This window comes from Lithobates pipiens, unplaced genomic scaffold, assembly GCF_037356315.1.
Source record: "Lithobates pipiens isolate NorthernLeopardFrog02 unplaced genomic scaffold, aLitPip1_a1.2 Scaffold_11, whole genome shotgun sequence".
Lineage (NCBI taxonomy): Eukaryota > Metazoa > Chordata > Amphibia > Anura > Ranidae > Lithobates > Lithobates pipiens.
In genome coordinates this window covers 5,625,107-5,648,461 of record NW_027507696.1, presented here as the reverse complement: position 1 = coordinate 5,648,461, position 23,355 = coordinate 5,625,107, and the positions used below count along the sequence as shown (strand labels likewise).

At 41.8% G+C, this 23,355-nt stretch overlaps 1 protein-coding gene across 7 annotated transcripts in view; it reads left to right on the top strand.

The window, feature by feature from the left end:
- The window catches only part of SEC16A (SEC16 homolog A, endoplasmic reticulum export factor), a 119,682-nt gene extending 97,526 nt beyond the window's left edge, over positions 1-22,156 (top strand). For 4 of the 7 annotated variants that reach the window (XM_077468244.1, XM_077468222.1, XM_077468227.1 and 1 more), the window contains 7 exons: positions 475-595; positions 2,141-2,278; positions 3,617-3,708; positions 8,500-8,565; positions 13,881-13,940; positions 17,602-17,679; positions 20,905-22,156. In XM_077468244.1, the coding sequence (XP_077324370.1) occupies positions 475-595; positions 2,141-2,278; positions 3,617-3,708; positions 8,500-8,565; positions 13,881-13,940; positions 17,602-17,679; positions 20,905-20,976 (627 nt within the window). In that variant the 3' untranslated portion in view covers positions 20,977-22,156. The remainder of the gene's footprint in view (positions 1-474; positions 596-2,140; positions 2,279-3,616; positions 3,709-8,499; positions 8,566-13,880; positions 13,941-17,601; positions 17,680-20,904) is intronic. The other 3 variants (XM_077468221.1, XM_077468225.1, XM_077468223.1) reach the window with 3 other exon arrangements.
- The last annotated feature ends 1,199 nt before the right edge of the window (positions 22,157-23,355 follow it).

The window sequence follows — 23,355 nt, the reverse complement described above, 5'->3', positions numbered from 1 at the left end:
TGTAAGCTATTTTAGTGGATGAGGGAGTATGAAGCATATTATAGAATATTGATAATTTCTGGGGATCTACACTTTTGACTATGGTCATTGTAGGGTTAGGTAATGATTCTGGAAACTGGGAGCGAATTGCATGTCGGACCTGTAGAAATCAGAAAAACATGCGATTCGAGAGTGAAAATTCTAGATTTAATGTGCCGGCAGTAAGTGTGATGGGTAGAAAATTCCACTTCTGCGCCATGTTTCCGAGTCCGGTATAGTCAAAAATTCCTGTAGTGTTTTATTATACCAGATGGGAGAATAGTCGTTATGTGTAGGTAATAGGGAATTGTGTTCCTCTGATTTAGTAGTACCTTCGGCGCCAGCTGCTATAGCGCCTGTTTCGTAGGCGTTGTTTACATGGCCATGAAAACCTATGTCACTGTGTGTATGTGTATATATTTATATATAATATGCAATATGTTCTGTTTTTTTTAGAGCAAGCCCCTGCCTCCACCTCCGTCAGTTATGCCGAAAAGACCTCAGTCTGGCTCCTCTGGACCAGGCGGACCCGGAGCTCCCCCAAACCCTTCAGTCAATATGTTCTCCATCAGAGCAGGTAACAGTATCCTCTTGTCTGAACAGGCTCTTTAAAATGGTGCTGTGTCCTTAGAATCAACTATATGTTTGCAATTTACATTTGTGAAAGTACAAAAGACAGCAATTTTTTTTGTTTACATTAAAGCTGTATTAAACCAAATATATAGATGTGGTTGCATTTGTTTTTGTAAGGCTTTTTTTTTTTTTTTATAGGCTTTTCCCCCCCTCTGTTTTCACTGATCCGGCCAGTGAGAAACCTCCTATATTAGACTACACCAGGGATATGCAATTAGCAGACCTCCAGCTGTTGCTAAACTACAAGTCCCATCATGCCTCTGGGTGTCATGCTTGTGGCTGTCAGAGTCTTGCTATGCCTCATGGGACTTGTAGTTCTGCAACAGCTGGAGGTCCGCTAATTGCATATCCCTGGACTACACTATTGATGGAGTAGCAACAGAGACACCTTTGGACAGTAGCAGTGTCAGTCTGGGGGGGAGAGGTGTGTTAGATGCACTAGAACAGGAGTCTCCAAACTATGGCCCTCCAGTTGCTCAGGAACTAGAATTCTCATCATGCCTAGTCATGTCTTACAATGCCTCATGGAACGTGTAGTTTTCCCACAGCTGGTGGACCATAATTTGGAGATCCCTGCACTAGAAGATTAAAATACACTAAGGGTCCTTTCACACGGGGCGGATCAGTGATATCCGCTTGCTCAGCAGGGATCGCCGGAGCGATCTCCGCTGAGCAGGAAGATGACAGGTCTGTCTGTGCACACTGCGCAGGGACGGACCTGTCACAGCGCCGCTCTCCCCTATGGGAGATCGAATGAGGGACCGCAGTGTCCGTCACCTGATCCGATGACTGATGGAAAAATAGCTTTTTGCTCCGTCACACTTTTTCGGATCGGAGCGGGTCGGATGTCAGCGGACTTGTCGCCTCTATGGAGCATCCGTTCAGGTCCGCCTGAAAAACTGACAGGCGTGACTGAATGGAACGGTAGTGTGAAAGGGGCCTAACACTTCAAAGCCAAACTCCAGCTAACACCTTTTAAGCAGTTGCAGCAACAGTTTTGTTCCTTTTTTGGAATAAGTTTTACATAAAAGCTGATTGTAAGCACCCCTGTCAGTGTTAAATGGTTTGTCTCAACCCTCCAACTGTTACATCTTCAGGACAGCTTGTTGTGTTGAAAAACAGACTAACTGGCAGGATTACCATGTGAAAATGTAAGAGAGCCTAAAAAAAAAAACAAATGCAGCCATTGCATCTAAGAATTGTTAACCTGCAATATACTAAATGTTTGGATTTTGGCTTTAATAGCGCGTTAAGGATCATTTTCTGAAAGCATCACAGTGATGCTCTGGGGATATTGATGCATAGGCCTCAACCTAGCACACTGATAAATTAGAACTTTTTTAGTGTATAACCAGTGAAAGACCCCACTTAGTATATCGTGCCCATGTGAATTTTATAAACCAAGCTTGTTTTGTTTGATATGACAAATCGGGAATGGTGATTTCTTTGTTATAACGTATTTCTGAATGGGTTTTTTTTCCTTTTCCAGGAGGTGCCAGAGGCCGCTATGTGGATGTGTTAAACCCGGGTGGCAGCAAACCAACAAGTACTGTGCCACCGCCAGCTGATCTTTTTGCTCCGCTTGCACCAATGTCCATCCCATCAAACCTCTTTGTTCCTAACTCAGGTGAACAGCGGTTGCCTTATGGTGCTGAATTGTAGGCCCTTTCTGTTTTTTAAAGCTGAACCCTGGGCTTGAAACTTGCTTGAATCTTGGTGTGCTTTGTGTATTCTTTTCAGTTCTGTGCAGTAATCCAGTGTGAAACTTTGCCTCTGTACAGGAGCTTCCTGTAATAAAGACCAGTCACTGCTGCTCTTTTCTTGTGCAAGGATGACTGGTCTGGTCTCTTCCCCCTCCTGTAGTTTTCCTGAAAGCAGTGGGTGGAGTCTACTGGGCCCCTCCCATAGCTCTACTCGCTGCTCCTTTTGCAGGTGCTCTAGCAGCGAAGAAACACACTACCAAAAAGGTTGGAGAGTGCTGCTCACCCCTGGTAAGAACAAAAAATAGAACAAGCTCCCCTATAGTGGGGTTTTTAGGCAGCAAAAAAAAAATAAATAGATGTAAAGAAATATTTAAAAAGATTTCAATATTTATTAATGCATAAGAACATATGGCACATGGGTTTAAAACATGAGCTCCACTGGACAAATAATAAACAAAAAATAATAAAAAGCAATAATAATAAAGAAGAGATGTACATATGCAGACACATTTTTCATACGAGCACTGTGCAAGATTAGACAGTGAGAATATGACAGACGCATTTCAACCCTCTAAAAGGGGTCTTCTTCAGAGGGATGGTCTGCTATAAAAAACAAATTATATCGTAAATGTGTATATTAACAATTATTTATTAACAATGCAAGTGCTCTTGCCACTGCTCCTTTTGCGAGTTAATATCTGGGCTTGCATTTGGTGAACACAAAGTGGATTTATATCATTTTGGCTATTAAGGAATATATTTAAATTGGAGGTTTTGTGCCTGGAGCTTTAAAAAGAGAAAATAGTATGTTTTTTTTCAGTGAGGATCCATTTTTTATATATATTATGGTATAACTTGACATTCTTTTGTGATTTTTCACATTTGTACACTTTTTTTTTTTTTTTTTTTCTGATTGCAGTTGTTATAAAACACAGCATGGTAAATATATTTTTAGAACAGATGCAAAAATTGCAATATGAAATAGTATAGATCCACACTGAAGAAAAGAGAAACCGTAAAGCACATTCATATTTTAAGCTCAAAGCACTTAACCATAAGCAATAAACAAATCACTAGTCCCTTGCATGTCTAAAAGGACAAAAAAAAAAAGGCAATCGGCGGCACTTGACCTGGATCTGTCTTTAAACTGAAGCTACTAATGGAGTTGAAATATCAAACATCACCCGTCTCAATCCCAGTGCTGCAAATCGTCTTTTTAACATTTGTTTCTTTGTTTCTTTTGTTTCATTTTTTTCTAACAGTTCCAGAGGGAGGTCAGCCCAGTCTTGGCTCAGATGCAGAAACGGTACAATCTCCTGACCAGCCAGGTTACGATAATCCCACCCAGACGCAGGTGAGTTTGAGCTGGCATTCTTAATGTGCAATTCCAACTAAAGTATTATTCTTTAGATTTAAGTTACTCAGGGAAGGGTTGGGAGCTCTCAGGGTTGTCTTATTTTCCTGTTAGAAAGTGAGGAGAAATCTTCTCGTTGTGGTGACTGATGTCATTGTCACAGAAATTGAGTGGAAATCTCTCTAAAGTTGACATCTAAATTATGTTCTAATTATCCCACATTCTATGCATAAAATAAAATATTTTCCACTGACACAGGCATTCAAAACAGTTGGGTAAAACTCCTGCATACACAAGGCTGGGACAGAAACATTGTAAAGCCAGTTCCCATATAACTTCTTTTGTACCCAGCTGGTCACAGTTTTATGCTGGTGTCCTAGAAGGTTGAACACTCTTTTCTCAGCTTTGCTGACAAAAATCCCGATTTTTTTTTTTTTTTTTTTTTTTTTTTTTTTTTTGCTAGCCTGTTTTCTTAGTGTATTTTTTGCTTTGCAACTCCTGTCAAGATTCCTTGCTACATCATTGCTGGAGCTGGTTTCTATATAGCAGATGTGTGGATCAGCATTTCCTCAGCACTATCTTTTGGAGACTGTTCCCAGGCCCCTCTAGACTAGATGTGCACAGCTAGCCCAGAAGGTGACCTTCAGACACAGGGCTCTTCGTTGTGGTGTGCTACAGTCCTATGTATACTGTGCTATCCACTGCAGAGTCTGCCTCCGACACTCCAGAGGCTTAGATCAAGCCGGGCATTTCATTCCCCTTCACTATATTTTGACTCAAATTAAGAGTCCCAACACTCTCTCTCTCTTTTCTCTTTTGTTCATTGGAGGATATACAGCTCTGCTTTTAGATCTTGAGTATATCGCCACCTGTGGTTGGACACTAGCTGATGGTGACCAAAACACCTTCCACATCTGTGGACAACTCCATTATTGGCCTAGTGTTGCAGTTGGCATCTTAATGCAGTATTGCCAATTTTGCAGAAACTGGCCTTCAAGAGGAAGTAAACCCTGATGAGTTTACTTCCTCTTTCATTCCCTGCAAAGGCAAAGCATAATGGACTACTATGCATCGCATCGCATCGTAGCTCATTATGTGTCACTTACCTGACACAGGAGCCAGCGATGTCACCGCTGTCCCCTGTAGTCTGGTGCATCCATCTTCTCGGTGGGGTCTCGCAGCTCCGCCGCTGTCATTCGGCGAAGCCGTGATTACGTCACTCCTGCGCATGCGCACGGGAGCCGAGACGCGCGGCATCTTCGTCATTGACGATGCCACGCTCGGTGCGCCTGCATGCGCCGTAGACAGCGGTGCCCGTCTTCGGGCAAATATCTCCTAAACCGTATAGGTTTGGGAGATATTTCTTGGAACTACAGGTAAGCCTTAATCTAGGCTTACCTGGAGGTCAAAGTGGTTTGTAAGGGTTTACAACCACTTTCAAGTGCAATGAAGAGATCGCCTTGCTGACAACTGTTCATAAATTTGTCGCCGAAAGGGACTTTTCTAGTGTCCTCACATTGACACTCAGGGTATCAGAACTGGACCCCACCTGAGAGTCTGGCTGAAATTTTCCTCATGGTGTTGCGGAATAAAACTGTGATCTCTTCCCACTGTCAATATATCGGTGGTCCACCTTAACTAGAATACCACTAGACTGGTTAAATGTGTGCTTACCTTTCAGGATTCCATTGAGGCTCTCCTAAATCTCAGTTTGAATTCACTGGTCTGGCCACAAGTCCTTAAATGATGGTGTCCTTGATCTCTCAAACTATCTCAGAATGGGTAAACTCTCTCAACATCATTCCTCCACTGCTGAGGAGGTCCTTGTTTTAATAAAAATGGAACAAATGCCTGGAGTCTTCTTCTGCAGTTGTGATAGTTTGCTACAAGCATGCAGACTTGTGTCTCTCATGTTGTCTTTGTGGCTGGGACACTGATGCTGCATCCAAGGACTGCCTGACTCGACCAACAAGGGATGTTGTCTATTTGGACCTGATCTTGACCCTATAGTTAGCAATGCTACTGTTGGCCACAGTGTGCGCCAGTGTCGACACAGAAGGTCTGTGGAGAGTTTAGAGCAGGGGTAGGCAACCTCTGCCCTCCAGCTGTTTTGAAACTACAAGTCCCATGAGACATTGCAAGACCCTAACAATCACAGGCATTACTCCTAGAGGCAGAGGCATGATGGGATTTGTAGTTTCACTACAGCTAGAGGGCTGAGGTTGCCTAACCCTGGGTTAGAGGGATCCCATGCTTCTGTCATCTACTTCAGCCTACAGGACCTAAAACCTAAAGATCAGCTAACCCCTCTGAAAAGCCTTCCTTATCAAGGTATAAGTGGGGTGTTGACTGTGCATCCGGACTAGTCCTTGGGTAGTTTGCCGTTTCAGCATTTGGATGCAGAGGACACTTTGTTTGGCCCACAGACCCTTGTCCCTGAGACTTTATCCATTTGCTCCTTACTAATACTCTTGTGCTGCTTCTGCACAAAATGAATGTAGTTTCCATGGTGCATGATGGGACTCCTTGCCTCCTGTCCAAGTGGTTTTGTAGTTGTGCCCCATATGGACACTCACACCCTTCCTCAGAAAGATCTGTCCTTGGGTTCCATTAAATCTCCAGTGGTACATGGTACCCCTCCGCACCCCTTCTCTTTAGATGGACTTCCTGACCTACAAGGTTGACCCATACCAACTCTGGTAGTTCCTTACATAAACAAGGACCAGGCTCCACAGAATCCTTCAAAGACAACTACTACCTCTGTGTTTTGGGCCTTGTATTCACTCTATTGTCCTTTCTGGACTACCTTGAAGAGTCAGGTTTTTGGACCCTTGCACTGGTCACCATTCTAAAGGGCCTGACACCTGCAAGATTCAACCATATAGGGTCTCACAAATGTTTTTTGTTGGTAGCTACCTGGCATTAGTGGGCAAGGCTTTTCAGCTTAAAGGGGGGGAGGGGGGAGAAACACATACACTTCTCTATGCTGCAGCAATGAGGTGATGCTGCAGCTGTCCTCTGCTGACTCTGAGCCCAAGAAATGAGCAATCACATAACCACTGATCCACTCAGTTCTCAGTCAGCTCTGAGCAGAGCTCGGTGAGTGTCAGTCACCACTCTCTGCTCTCCCAGTGCTCACTGCGATGTGCTGTGCATGGGAGGAAAGCGCAGCTGGCTTTGGCTCGTAGCTGAGTGCTGAAAGCCAGCTGTCAGTGGGGGTTGGGGACCTTCCAGAGCCTGGAGCAGCTCTGTGTCATCAGCTGACGCCAGGCTTTAGATCACTGTCAGCTGATTCTAGTTCTCAGGAGTACAAAAGTAAGTGCACTCCTGTGATTCAGAAGAGATTTATGACCAAAACAGCTGTGATCTCCCTTCCCTCAATGGTTTTCAGTCCTCAGCTCCCCTCTATGCTGGAACGCTGGGCTCTGAGCCTGTCTCTCTCATGCCAGATAGTCCCTGACATGACCCATCAGTCTCTTCAGGTGAGTAGGGTGGGCTCCTCCTGCCCTGGGGGAACACCACTTGCCTTGGGGATAGGGGGTCCTCTTTGCAACAGGACAAGTAATCTGGTTCCTATGCTGAACACCCCGTTTCTTCTAAAGAAAATTCCTTGGAATCTTGCTCTCATGCTGTGGGGTTGATTTTCTAAAGACAAAATAGGCTGTTCACTTGGAAAGGGAACTTTCTCTTCTCTTAGTGAAGCTCTGCTGGCTTACATCATCCTGTCATGTACAAGCAAAAATACAGTTTTTATACTTTGCATGTAATATGTAATACAGTCTGCACATGAATTGGTGAATTTACTGTATTTTCTGGCGTATAAGACTACCTTTTACACTTAAAAAAAAAAAAGCCCAAAAATCGGGGGTCGTCTTATACGCCGGGTATACAGGTATACAATGCTGCCTGATGGATGTCAGCCCCCAAATGTCTGCTAATACTGTATGTGGCTTCAGCTACAAACAGTATACACCGTTGAGCCAATCCAGGCGAGCGATGTATTCTATTAATGAATACAGAGCCTGCTTAGATTGGAGTAACAACCTCTGCCAATCCCAGCAGGCTACATAGAGTAGCCTGCTGGGATTGGCTTAGAGAGAGAGAGAGGCAAGGGCTGATGATGCTACAGCCTCTGCCAATCCAAGCAGGCTCTGTATTCATTAAAATAATACACCGCTCACCATACTTCCCTGGGTAAATCCATTCACTGATCTACTACTATACATCCTGCTATTTGCCTTTGAGGTCCCAGGCACCCAAGAGGGACAGGTAAATCTGGGACATATGACAGGGGGGGGTTATTAAATGCATTTTGGTGGACAATTTCCACAGAATGTAACCCAAAAGTGGTATAGGTTTGGTTAGTGAAAAATTCTACTTTCCAGAGTTGTGGCGTTCAATAGATCTCTGTTTGTGTTGTTATTGTTTGATTTACTTTGACATATCACAGCATGGCAGATGAGTAGTTGGCATTCTTGCTTTGTGTTTTTTAATGGTTCTAATGTTTTTTTTAAATGGCCTCAGAAGGGGGGTAGTCTTATACCGCGAGTATTGCCCAAAACCTATGTTTTCACTTGAAAAATAGGGGGTCGCCTTATACGCTGGCAAATACGGTATTGTAAATTCACTTTGCAAAGTTAAAATTCCCTTGCAAAGTAAACAGCCCATTTGCCTTTAGGAAAATCAAACCCTATGCCTAAGCTTGAGTCATCATTTTGTTATCATGACCCTTCAATGCTTGAATAATGTTATTTGACCCAGTTGTTTTTTTTTGTTTTTTTTCCCCCTCAGTTTTTAAGTGCAACCTCTGGATCTGATCTGCCACCTTCAAACTCCGACGACTATCCTTCTGGAGAGGTATGCTCTAGATTTTTCACACTGGTTTTGAAATCCTCTAACCATCTTCATGTAACCTAATGAGTCTTTAACACACTGACTCATTAACAAATATATGATGAGCAATCACTAGAGGACTAAGCAATGCATCTCTTATTGTATTAGATTGCCTGCTCTTGTGTGAGAGCCACTTTCTGCTATCAGACTCTCAAAATATCCCTACATGGACAGTATGCTTTGCAAAGGGGGTGAAGATACAGCGAGGGTTTTAATCTCCCTCTATTAATGGCACTTTTAAGCCACATGCTTTCCCATGTGCCCATATATTAAAAACGGCCTTGAAATTTTTATTTTTAATTCCTCATAAATATTTTTTAGCCATAGATTTCTCTTATGGTCTGCACTAAACGTGTATTTGTGAGGATGGAAATTTGGAAGCTGCCACTGTTGTATTCAAAGGTGCAAACTCCCAGGCTGTGAATGAATGAGGGGGACTTGTATAGCGCTACCTATGCGAACTGAATTGCCTCGGGGTGCTTTTTTTTTTGCAGCTGGTGTCCATCTGCGGTATAGCACGGTCCTTGACCCCATGGGGTCCTGACACGCTTACAAACACACACACATATTTGGCCAATTTTTCTGACAGGGTCTAATTAACCTACCAGCATATCTTTGGATTGTGGGAGGAAACCGGAGTACCCGGAGGAACCCCACGCAGGCACAGGGAGAACATGCAAACTCCAGGCAGATAGTGTCGTGGTCGGGATTAGAACCAGCGACCCTATGGCTGCTAGGTAAAAGTGCTAACCACTACACCACTGTGCTATCATCAGTGAGTTACCATCCCAGAACAAGCATGCTGCCAGTGAAGTCTGAAATGCTGCTTTTTGCAGGTCAGATACTCAAGTTATGAAGCCAGGATCACGATGACCATGCCTGAACATACACCTTTACAAATTAATCAGCAATTTGGGCTTTCATGTTTGCTTTACACAAGAAAAATTATTTAGAAGATTTCTCTCCAGAAGCTGCTGTAAGCTGCAGTGTTCAGTGCTGGCAGTTCGGTAGCCCTTTTGTTTTTTTAACTAATAGATACCTATGCACCTCTTTTGTAAGACATAGCCAGCTATTTAAATGTCAAAGATCTTCCTAGCAGTAGTTGCCTGCTGTAAACATTTCATACAGTATGCCAGAAACAACCACCCAACCCCCCGCCCTGATTACTTGTGTCTTGCTGACTTTAAGGGTTAGGATCACCTTTTTATTCTAAAATTCAGCTCACCTATGTACCAAAATATCATTAATGTACTTATTTTGCAGAAGTAACAAAACTTCTACACATGCTTACCTCACTTATGGTTGTTTGAAAACACTTCTCTATTACTTCTGCCTTACTTCCTGGGCAGACTATAGGATGACATCACACAGGAAGGAGTTGACCAGCTGATCTCATTAGCACACATCCTGCATCATCTACCCCCCCTACCTACCACCCATTTCCAGATGCATATTTTTTTTTTTTTAAATGAAATGCAATCAATCAGTAACCACTGTTCTCACTAAATACAAACACAGGCATTGATTTTTTATTTATTTAAAAAGAAAATAAATACGTTAACTTCTATCTTGCATAAATGTTTTGTCAGTGTGCTGACCCGTCAGGTAACGGCCTATGTGAATAGAGCTGTAGTACTGAAAACAGGAGAAGTCTCATGGGTTCTGTAAAGCTCACCATGCATTAAACAATCCCATTGTACAATCTCCTTTTAGAACTTCCATCAACTATGTAGTGTAAGGGTCCGTCTGATTTTGATACAGAGTGAATTGAACAATAAGTGGGTCCTCCTATTCCATAGTTTTGGTAAATCTAAAAGTTGTACAGAGATTGTCTAATCGGATTGCATAGTGTATAGCCATCTTCATACAAGTACATAGGAGGGAGTGGACGGAAACACTCGGCTGTCAAGCCCCGTTCACATCTCTGCTTAGCTGGAACTTTCCCACATGTATTTTTTTTTTGGGGGGGGGGGGGGCATTTTAGAGCATTTTCACTTGTCACGCATCCACTTGGACAGGCTGCCCAACAAGCAACAATCTCCCCAAAGAGGCTCCAGAAGATTTTTTTAGAGTGGAGCTGGGTGCGTTTTTTACCGTGATTTCTGGGGCAGCGTATTTCTAAACTATAAGGCAAAGCGTGAATTTTTATTGCTGTTCGCTGTATTTTTATTTATTTTTCTTTGGAGGGTGCATGTGATTAGCACATGACCAATCAACACTTTCCAGATGATCAGGGGAGATTATAAACTCCTCCTACAAGCTTTACTAGGAACTGATAGAAGTCACAAGGCTGCTATATACTGCTGATGAGAAAAGGTATTTAGCAGTTTATATTTATTAAAATAATTGCATTTCCGTGTACTGTGCGTGACCATGTATGGTGAATGCAGGTTCTGGGTTTAACCACTTCCCGACCAGCGCACGACGATGTACGTCGACAGAATGGCACGTGCAGGCATATTGGCGTACAGGTACGTCCAATATTCAATGCCGCCCTGCCATCGGGGGCGCGCTCCCGCGCTGGTCGGGACCCCGGTGAGTCCGGTCGCGGGACCCGCGGACTCGATCGCCGCGGGCATCCCCGCGATCGTCTCACGGAGCGGCCGAATGGAGGAAATGCCGAGTAAACAGCATTTCTCCATTCTGCCTAGCAACTAGTGACGCTGATCTCTGCTCCATGTGATTGGAGCAGAGATCAGTGTTCACTAAATGAAAGCCCAACCCCCCCACAGTTAGTAACACACCCCTAGGAACACTTAACCCCTACACTGCCACCCACTGGTTAACCCCTTCACTGCCAGTGTCATTTACACAGGAATCACTGCATTTATATAGCAGTGATTACTGTATAAATGACAATGGTCCCAAAAATGTGTCAAAAATGTCCGATGGGTCCCCCACAATGTCGCAGTCACAATAAAAATCGCTGATCGCCGCCATTACTAGTAAAAAAAAAAATAATAAAAAATTATTAATAAAAATGCTATAAAACTTTTCCTATTTTGTAAACGCTATAACTTTTGCGCAAACCAATCAATAATCGCTTATTGCGATTTTTTTTTTTTACCAAAAATATGTAGAATAATACGTATCGGTTCAAACTGAGGGAAAAAAATGTTTTTTTATATATTTTTGGGGGATATTTATTATAACAAAAAGTAAAAATGCGTTTTTTTCAAAATTGTCGCTCTATTTTTGTTTATAGCGCAAAAAATAAAAACCGCAGGGGTGATCAAATACCACCAAAAGAAAGCTCTATTTGTGGGAAAAAAAGGACGTCAATTTTGTTTGAGCCACGTCGCACGACCGCGCAATTGTCAGTTAAAGCGACGCAGTGCCGAATCGCAAAAAGTGGTCTGGTCTTTGACCAGCAAATTGGTCCGGTCTGAAAGTGGTTAATAACACTTCAAGGTAGAAAACAAAAACTGTTTAGAACAGTGATTACTGATTTAATTTTAAAAAAAGTGCACCTGGAGGTGGTTGAGTGATAGGAGGGTAGATGATGCAGGGTGTGTGCTAATGAGGTCAGTTGGTCAACTTTCCAGTGTCATGACCTATAGTCTGTCCAGGAAGTAAGGCAGAAGTAATGGAAAGTGTTTTCAAACAGCCATGAAGATAGTTAGGTAAGTGTGTGTAAAATAAATGCAAAGCTTTGTGTTTTCTGCAAAAGTAGTACATTAATGTCATATTGGTACATAGAGGAGCTGGAATTTAGAAAAAAACAAAGGTGAACTTAGCCTTTAAGTTAACTTTGTTATGAGGAACCTGTTTTATGGGCTAAACCCTGCCCCACCTGTTTTCTCCTTGTTTAATATGAGTGTTATTGGGAACTAAATTACACTCACTGGATTAGAAGTGACAGCTGGTTAGGACTTAAAGTGGTTGTAAACCCTTACAAACCACTTTGACCTACAGGTAAGCCTAGATTAAGGCTTACCTGTAGGTCCAAGCAATATCTCCTAAACCTATATAGACCGCGGCGCGCAGGCGCACTGAACGCGGCAGTTCCAAAAATGGGGCTGCCGCATTTGTCGACTCCCGTGCGCATGCGCGGGAGTGACGTCATCGCGGCTTTGCCGAATGACAGCGGCGGAGCTGCGAGACCCCACCAAGAAGATGGATGCGCCGGACTACAGGGGACGGCGGTGACTTCGCTGGCTCCTGTGTCAGGTAAGTGACACATAATGGACTACGATGCGATGCATAGTAGTCCATTATGCTTTACCTTTGCAGGGAAAAAAAGAGGAAGTAAACTCATCAGGGTTTACTTCCTCTTTAACCTAAATGTTATATCTAAATCAGAACAGAGTTTTCTTACTATTAAAGAGAAAACCAGATGCCCTTATAGCTGCCCTGGGCAGTGTTTTTTATTTTATTTATTTTATTTTATTTTTTATTTTTTTTTACATTTACAACAGTACATACAGGAGATGCAATCTCAATAGGCAGGCACATTACTATATATGTACAATTGGGCAGTTATTTTTAGTTTTAATGCTTCATACACATGGGCAAAAAATAAACGCCGCTTTTAGAAGCATTTTTAATTTTTTTTTTTTTATGTCTTTGAATGCAGCTCTGTATTAGCATGTGTTAATGCACGCTGTGGCATTTATTCTATTTCAATTTCTATTTTGGAGCAGTGTAAAAATCCCCAAACCTGCGTTCATAGAGACATGTGCTGACGTAGTTTGCATGTCAGTACGCACGCATCATTTAATTACTAGCGTTTAGAACAAATGTATATTGTAGCCACTAAATTAAAGTTATGCACGTATATATGGACCAGACCAAGCATTTTTTTTTATGCTTGATTTTTTTGCTAGCTACTGACGGAATATATGTAAAAGAGTCGACTTCCAATGCCCACCTCACTTGTTTAGCTACTAGCAGAAAGATCCAGCATAAATTGGATTTTTTTAAATATACCCATGTGCATGCAGCCTTCATTTTTAAAATGGCAAAATAATTCTGTTTAGGCCATTTCATTATTGTACTATTATTGAAAAACTATATCTGCCAAATAATGTATTGGATACCCCCCAGAGTGTCAGACATTTTTTTTTTAAGGAGTCAGATGGCCAGAGGCTTTGTGTTCCATACAAAATAATGCAATGCTGGTTTTTGTTTCTGCTCGTGTGTCATATTTTTGCAGTATTGCGATTTGATTTGAAAGCCTTGGAGAATGTGAAATGCAAAGCTACAAACCGCATGATCATTTATTGTTTTTATTTTTTTTGTTTGTGTGTGTGTTTTTTTTTTTTTGCTTATTTTTGTAGCTTTCTCGATCTAGTTCTCTGAGTTCCTTATCTCGAGAAGTAAGCCAGCATATGAATCAGGTACCAGAAGCTGGCCACCACCTTTTTTATGTTCTCCTGCAATAGTTATGCACTTTTTTCTATATATTTTTTTTTCACTAATTATGCTTGCATTGTACTTGCAACCCTTCCTAACATGTTTTCGGTGTAAGGGAACTCGTTTCAGTCTCCAAACTATAATATGTTAGGTTATTAATATCTTAGCCCTTGTACACACGGTCAGAGATTCCGATGGAATGTGTCCGATCGGACCGTTTTGTCGGATATTTCGACTGTATGTGGTCTGCATCGGACTGTTTCCATTGGAGTATCCGATGGACCAAGTTTTCCAACTTGTTGGTAAAATTTTCCATCAAAATGTTCCAATCGGACATACTCCGATCATGTGTAGAGAATTCCGATCAGACAAAGTGCCACGCATGCTCAGATCAAATTCCTACACCAAAGCTATTGGCTACTAGCGTGAACGTAGTCCCGTCCTAACGAAATAACGTCATCACGTCGGATTTTCCGACAACTTTGTCCGACCGTGTGTATGCAACAGTTTCGGACAAAATCCATCGGACAGAATCCGACGGATTTGGTTGTCGGAATCTCCGACCGTGTGTACAAGAGCTTACAGTTTCAGACTTGTTAAAAAAAAAAAAAAAAAAAAAGCCTGGCTAATAGACATCACAGGATGTTTGCTATTAAAGTGGTTGTAAACTCTTACAAACTACTTTGACCTAAAGGTAAGCCTAGATTAAGGCTTACCTGTAGGTCCAAGAAATATCTCCTAAACCTACACGGTTTAGAAGATATTTGCCAAAACACAGGCACCGCTGTCTACGGCGCATGCACCGTAGACAGCGGTGCGCAGGCGCACTGAGCGCGCCGCTGTCAACGGCCGATATGCCGAGAGTGGCGGCTCCCGTGCGCATGTGCGGGAGTGACGTCATCACGGCTTAGTCGAATGACAGCGCCGGAGCAGCGAGACCCACCAAGAAGATGGAGGCTCTGTACACAAGGGGACAACGGTGACTTCGCTGGCTCCTGTGTCAGGTAAGTGACACATAATGGACTACTATGGGATGCGATGCACAGTAGTCCATTATGCTTTACCTTAGCAGGGAATCAAAGAGGAAGTAAACCCATTAGGGTTTACTTCCTCTTTAATGGGTTTCTCCAATTTCATTTGCCTAAATAAATGTCTCTACATTCTACTTATTTATAAAAGTTGGTAAAAGGACATCTGTTTGTGTGTTTTTTTTTTTGTTTTGTTTTTTTACTGCCTGTCTCCTAATTCTGCAAAATTTCCACTTTCTACCCTGGTGACACTAGGAACATGAAAGGGTTCATGTGTCACCAAGACCAGAAGGAGAATAGAAAGATCAACTTGACGTGTAGTCTAGCTGCAGCCACTCAAATTTAGAAAATGTACTTCTATTTTTTCTGCTCCCATCAGAAAGAAATGCTACGACTACATGTCCTTGTCATGCCCTTTCACTAGGCCAGGAAGTCAGGCTAAACTTTCCAACATGGGCGGTGATGATATAAAAAATTGCAAAGATTCTAACACTTCCCCCCCTCCTGTATCGAATTTGTGGGAGAAGCAATTTAACACTGTCGGCCATGTAAAAAATCGGGCAGCCGCATCTCCCAACTGCACGAGTGACTATAGCCATATGACTTTGTTTACTGGTTCATCCCTGCAGTTTAGAGGAGGTGCTTGGTTAAGCATTCTCTATTTAAAAGTGATATTGTAAATGTGTTAATTCTCACACCGTTCTTCAGGAGGAAGGTCAGTAGCCGTTAGCGGTCAATCTGATGTCATGTACTTTTCTTCGCAGTTCTTCCAGATTGTCAGCTAATTTATTAACACTGTACCATGCATGCTGATAACCCGAGTGCTGCACTCACCCTGCGCATGAAGAGTTCCTGTGATAATGGACGGTGTTTCGGGTCTCCTTCCTCATCGCCTTTCCTTCACTTCCATGGCAATGCAGAAGTGATTTGCTGACAGAGCCAATGCAGTCATGGATTGCACAGCTGTGCAGTTTGCTAAATTTATTGTCTTAAAGGAAACCATCTGCTTACCCACAACGATTTAAAAAAAAAAAAAAAAAAAAAGCTTATACTTTGGACTACTTTCACACTGGGGCGGTTGGGGTGGTAGCGGTAAAGCGCAGCTAGTTTTAGTGGCATTTTACCACTTTGTAGGCGCTTCGACTGCGCTGCCCATTCACTCCAATGGGCAGGGGTGGTGGAGGAGCAGTGTATTCATACTGCCCCAAAGATGTTGCTTGCAGGACTTTTATTTTATTTTTTTCCTGCCTGTGCTTCAAGCGGACCGCCCCAGTGTAAAAGCGCTCAGACTTTCACACTGGGGTGGCTTGAGAGGCGTTTTTACAGGCGATATTTTTAGCGCTAAAACACCTGTAAAGGGGTCTAAAGGGAAGTGTTTCCACTCAATTTAGCAACATTGTAGAAAGTTGTTGCTAACGCCTGAGAATATGTGTCAGAAGTAAAATGATCCTGCCCCTCCTTCTACTATAGAGCTCACGCAGTACCTTAAGACCATTTTATAGCAAATCCAGATATAGCGAGGAGAGGGCGAGGGCGATGGAGAGGGCGATGGAGAGGGCGATGGAGAGGGCGATGGAGAGGGCGATGGAGAGGGCGATGGAGAGGGCGATGGAGAGGGCGATGGAGAGGGCGATGGAGAGGGCGATGGAGAGGGCGATGGAGAGGGCGATGGAGAGGGCGATGGAGAGGGCGATGGAGAGGGCGATGGAGAGGGCGATGGAGAGGGCGATGGAGAGGGCGATGGAGAGGGCGATGGCGATGGAGAGGGCGATGGCGATACATACATACATACATACATACATACATACATACATACATACATACATACATACATACATACATACATACATACATACATACATACATACATACATACATACATACATACATACATACATATATACATATGTGTGTGTGTGTGTATATATATATATATATATATATATATATATATATATATATATAATGTACATACACTCGCTGAAATCATTTACAATGAGTATCACGGTCTCATTCCAGGTGGTATAATGTATTTTGGGAGTGTAAGATTTCTTATATTTATAGCTTTATGTGCATCTACTTCACCAAAGGATCCAATTGCTGTAAATCTATAGACATGTTGGGGATAACATATTTGGTCTGTCTCTGTAATTTGACCTCAAGCTCTCTGCAGACTTGCTATCCTTCTAGAAGGGCACGGTGCTTCTCTAAGATGGAGGTGAGGATTTCCCGAAGTCGTACATACAGAGTAGTGCTGATGCGATAAAGTAGAGAAATTTGATTTATTTTTGTTGCGTCTAGAAAAAAAAAAAAAAAATCCTAGCTGCCTGCTGAAATGGCCGTTATTAATGATACTAAATTTACAATTGGTTTGTATAAAAGTTCATAATTTTATCAAAACTGGAGTTTTCCTTTTTAAAGCGTTGTGGACATAAGATTACAACTTTTGTTGGTGTGCAGTGCTTTCAGCAAACATGGAGGCTCACAGACTTGCGGTCTCAGTCTTGCACCATCATTTCTGATCAGTACAATACTAATTTAGCTGTGGCTCTGTCTGCCAGTCCCTTCCGCAGCTGCAGAAGATTCTATAGAACTAAACTTCTCCTTTTCTTTATAGGACTTCAGTAACGATGCCCCTACATCCGGTCCTCCTGTTGGGTCTGTTCCCTTCTATAACCCTTTAAGTTTTACACAAGTAAGTCAATTTTGCTGTTTAATGTGTATGTGTTTCTTTTACATTTCTGATGTAATCAAAAGCTGGATCTTGTTGTAAAATGAAGTGTTTTGTAAACAGAACTGCATATAACCTGTTAAAGTGCACTAAGTCATTAATCTGACGGCTGCCATTTTTGATCTCATTGTGGGGATGTTGCCTGCCTGCCTGTCATATTGATGATTTGGCTTAAAGTGGAACTCCACCCAAAAGGGGAAGCTCTGCTTGTATTTACTCTCCACTGCCACATTTGACACTTTTTTTTTTTTTTTGGGTGGGTGGACACCTAAATTGAGTGGTAACACTTTCCATTAGACCTCTTTCACACTGATGCGTTTTACAGGCGTTTTTTTGTACTAAACTTCCTTCTCCGCATGTCATGGGGGCCATTGGTTGTAGACAGAGAAAGACTCAGCACAACTTTTAGTAACCTTAAAGGGTTAGTTTACCCTTACCAAAAACTGCCTATGTAGGTAAGGGAGGGACACCTGTAGATAAAACCAAACTGGGCAGCTTTGAGTCATGTCATTTATGTACCTCCAGAAGCCTGACCAAAAAAACTAGCAGAGATGCCATCATCCCGTCATACCTTGTCGCTCGGACTTTCACTGACCCTGTTAACAGCTCATAAATTGATATAATCCCACTCTGATGGTTAGCGCACATGCACCACTTCCCATATGATGCTGCCATAATTTTTTTTTATTTTTTTAACAGAGATGAGAAAGTGTAAAAAAGTGATGTATTTGATAGTATCTGAATTTATCAGCATATGATCATTTTTTTGGGTAGCAATGTCATTTTGATGACATTTATTCTTCCCATCTATGATAGATTACAATAGTTCCATCTGTCCAAGTAGTCCTATTTTTTTTTTTTTTTTTTTTTAAACAAAAGTTTATAGTTGACCTCATTTAAACTGGTTGTAACCCCTTACAAACCACTTTGACCTACAGGTAAGCCTAGATTAAGGCTTACCTGTAGGTCCAAGAAATATCTCCTAAACCTACACGGTTTAGGAGATATTTGCCGAAAGACAGGCACTGCGCCGCTGTCAACGGCGATGTGCCGCGAGCGGCGGCTCCCATGCGCGGGAGTGACGTCATCGCGGATTCGTCGAATGACAGCGGCGGAGCACGGAGACCCACCGAGAAGATGGATTCTCCGGACTACAGGGGACAGCGGTGACTTCGCTGGCTCCTGTGTCAGGTAAGTGACACATAATGGGCTACTATGCGATGCGATGCGATGCATAGTAGTCCATTATGCTTTACCTTTGCAGGGAATCAAAGAGGAAGTAAACTCATCAGGGTTTACTTCCTAATTAATTTATCTATTGTCAACTTGTATTGAATCTTGTTTCCAGAAGAATGAAAAATGTTCTTTACACCTGAAAAGTTCTGCTTGCAAAGTTTTTTGTTTTGTTTTTGGCAGTTTCTCCAGACAAAAGATGCGTTGGGTTCTTATATTTGATAGTCTGGGAAATTTTTAGCACAATTCCGTTTTTATTGCTGTTTGCCATTTGGAAGATTTCCCCTCGTTTCCTGTTCTAGTGACATGTCATCAAGGCAGGGAGTGAGTAGAACACTGCAGGAGACAAAGACCACAGTAAATAAACAAAAAAAAATAAAAATGTTCCCGGAGTTGCAATTTAAAGCGAACCTATATTGAGAGATGCACAGAAGCTGCCATTGCTGACATACTTTTGGAAATACTAATTGCTTGACTGTTCTGCCTAAATTATGTACACAGATTTTTTTTTCCCAGAGCAGTGACCTTATAGGGGCATATTTTACAAATCGGTAAATGTGACTTTCACTAGATATTCACTTTATGTGTGTGTGTGTGTGTGTGTGTGTGTGTGTGTGTGTGTGTGTGTGTATGTATATATATATATATATGTGTGTGTGTGTGTGTATATATGTATGTGCGATGACCCACCTTCCATTTTAGTTGCTTGTTACACTCCCACCCCACAGCATGCTGTGGTTCAATCCATCTGTGTCCTGTTGTCCAAAGAAGCCACAGGGAGCCATTGGCAGTGCAGACCTAAAACCCATCCAGAAGTGTTTTCACATTTGAAGATCCTTTGGTTATCGGTGGGCGGTGTTTCGGTGTTGGCAAGACAGGGAGCAATTTATGAATGGGCAGAACTTCTGTTATTTATTTTAAAGCGGGATTCTGCTGACCAATCGCTTTTTTTTTTTTTTTTTTTTTTCCTGTGTCATTGCAATGCATTCTTAATGTAATTGTAGTACTCACTTCTTGTGGTTTTATAATCCCCGTCTTGCTGATTTCTTGCGCAATTCAAACTTTTTACATTTCCTGCCAGCTGTTTCCATTTTGCTTGTGGGCATTTGAAGCCCACAAGCATTTAGTTCCCGGGATGCAGTGATGCTGTGCTCCCAGCATTCACAGCTCGATCCCACGCATGCTCATTGATAGCAGCGAGCAGCGCCGTAAAATGTCACGTGACCGGCGTCTTGGTTCCGAAATCTCACGAGATTTCAGCATTACGCCGCCCCCCACTGATTCTTGGGAAGACTCTAAGCCCCTGTACACACGGTCGGAGATTTCGACAACCAAATCCGTCGGATCTTGTCCGTCGGATCTTGTCCGAAACTGTTGCATACACACGGTCGGACTAAGTTGTTGAAAAATCCGATCTTTCAGAACGTGATGACGTAATTTCGTTACGATGGGACTACGTTCAGGCTAGTAGCCAATAGCTTTGATGTAGGAATTTGATCTGAGCATGCGTGGCACTTTGTCCGATCAAAATTCTCTACACATGATCGGAGTATGTCCGATCGAACCAGTTGGTCGGAAAATTGGGAAAATTGGGTCCGACGGATATTCAGACGGAATCAGTCCGATGCATACCACACACATTATCCAACAACACGGTCCGCTAGGACACATTCCGACGGATTCTCCGACCGTGTGTACAAGGGCTAACAAAGCTCCCAGGGGTCTTTGCAAGGCCGGGGGAAAGGCAATAAACACATCTACTCCCACGAGAGTAGAGCCTGAAAGTCAGGAAACAAATTACTCCTAAAAGGTAATTACGGCATAATTATTATTTTTAATGGTCATTTGAGCATCTATGGTCCTAAGTGAATTAAATAAGATTAACTTGAAAAATTGAGTACAACACGGCTTTTAACTGATTCCCAATTCATGGATCTTTTCTCTGTCTATTTACAGCAGAATCCTGCAGGAGGCGGTGCAGCACGGCCTGGGAGACTTGGTCCGCGAAAATACCCAGCGCTGAAATAGTCTTGGATTCGGCCTCAAGACTTCCAGAACATTTCAGTAAAATCCTATCTGTGGCCCTGAATTTGAAACCCAGAATCATCAGCTTGATTCAGTGAATTCCATTTGAAGTGGTGAAAAGCAAGCTTGGTCTATATGAAATGATCTTTGGGTCACTTGGTGGAATGTTTCACATCTGTGATGACTGGAGCTCTTTGATGTGATTTTTTTTTTTTCTTTTTTTTTTTTCTTTTTTTCCTTTTTTTTGAAAATTCTTAAAGGGTTGGACAATGAAGCAAGCAAACATTGCCATTTTGTGGCCTTCCCATTTGACTTTCATAGCGAATGACACTGCTCTCAGCACCAACAGTGGATAAACAAACTCTCTGAAACCTAGTGTGATTGGATTGATGGTTGTGCGTACCCAGATTTGGATTGGCTTAACCGTGTAAAATCGGAAAACAAAAAAAATAATAATAATAATTAGATCTATATTATACATAGAGCACATCTAGAGGCTCTATTTTTCAGACAAAACCCCTGCACCAAGAATTAATATATTAAATTAAAACTGTGACTGATTAATCTGGAAAAATTTTATCCTGTAGTATGTATGTAGACACATGTATAGTCTTCTCCAGTCTTTTGTAAAATAGATGAATCTCAATGTTCCTGGAAGGTTTACAACATCTTAATGTTTTGTGTTTTAGACTCTTCCAGATACAAATAGGTTATAATTTACTTTTTTCTTATATTTGTGATTTTTTTTTTTTTTTTTTTTTTAAGTGCAATATAATTTACTGCTTTCTCTCATGCTGTTGGTTAATTCTGATTAAAATGGAGATGGCTGGTAACAGATGAAAAGAGAAACAAAAAATGATCTACTGGCTTTTTAGAATCGCAATCTTTTAAGGGCCAATCCACCAAAAAAAAAAAAAAAGATCTTGTATGTAAGAGGTATAAGAAGCTGGGTCACTTTCAGTATCCAGCCGATACATTTTATATCAGAGTGGATTAGCCCTTTAAGCAATCTGTTGTTCTTTTGACTGTTGTTTATGTCTTTCTGGTGTCTTACTGCATTCTTGATTTCCACGAGGGAAGAGCGAGCGGGGGAGGGGAGATTTGGGTGACTGAGCAGACTTGAAAAGCTTTTAATGTTTTTAAAATTATTTAAATAATAAAATGCACAAATGTTTAGATTTAATGCAAGTGAAAAGGGATGTGTGTAAGATACTTTAATTGAAAATGATTTGCAGCTGTAGATAGTTTAGGGAATTATTTTAATTAAGATTTATATACACCGTGTGTTCTCCTTTTTTTCTGAAAAGTCACAGGCCGCAAGGGAGCGATTTTAAGATATAAACAAAGTGGGTTGCTATAGAATATTTAAGTCGCTCTTCTAGAGGTCGACCGATATGGGTTTTTCTCTGGCCGATGCCAATACCGATATTTAGAAATCGCCACGGCCGATATATGATGCCGATTTTTTTTTTTTTTTTTTTTTTTGGGCCGATATGTTAGGCCGATTATTTTTATTTTTTTTTTCCCCCGGCTCCCCTGCAGTCTGTGTGGAAGCCCCGAGTGCTTTCACACTGAGGAGATGCACTGGCAGGATGTTAAAAAAAAATAAAAAAGTCCTGCAAGCAGCATCTTTTGGAGTGGTGTATACCGCTCCTCCACCACTCCTGCCCATTGAAATGAATGGGCACCGCTGCTGAAGCACCTGCAATGCAATTTGGCAGTGGTGCTTCACAAACACATTTAACCCCTTCCTGGGCCGCTAGCTGGATTATAAGTGCCCCGCTAAAATGACGGTAAAGCGCTGCTAAAACTGGCAGCGTTTTACTGTCAACGCCTGCCCGCTCCAGTGTGAAAGCAGCCTTAAGTGATACAGAAAATTTCTTACATTTATTAAACAAAACAAACATCCAAACAGTTCACTTGTATGTATAATTTAGAATGAAAAATATAATATATATATATATATATACACACAAAAACGTAATCAAAACTTTTGGATGAAAAAAAAAAAATGGGCTAACTTTACAGTTTTTTTTTTTTTATTTTTTTATTAAATCTGTGTATTTTTTCCCCAAAAAATTGAGTTTGAAAGACCGCTGCGCAAATACCGTGTGACATAAAATATTGCAATAGCCGCTATTTTATTCCCTAGGATCTCTGCTAAAATATATATATATATAAGTTTTGGGGGTTCTAAGTGAATTTCTAGCAGAAAATACAGGATTTTTATTTGTAAGCATCAAGTGTCAAAAAAGATTTAGACCTCATTCACACCTGAGCGTTTTGTAGCTTGACGCCTAAAGGCTACAAAACGCTGGAGGGGGAAAAAAAAATCTATTATTCTCAATGGAGATGGTTCACATCTCCACTCCAAGTCGCCTG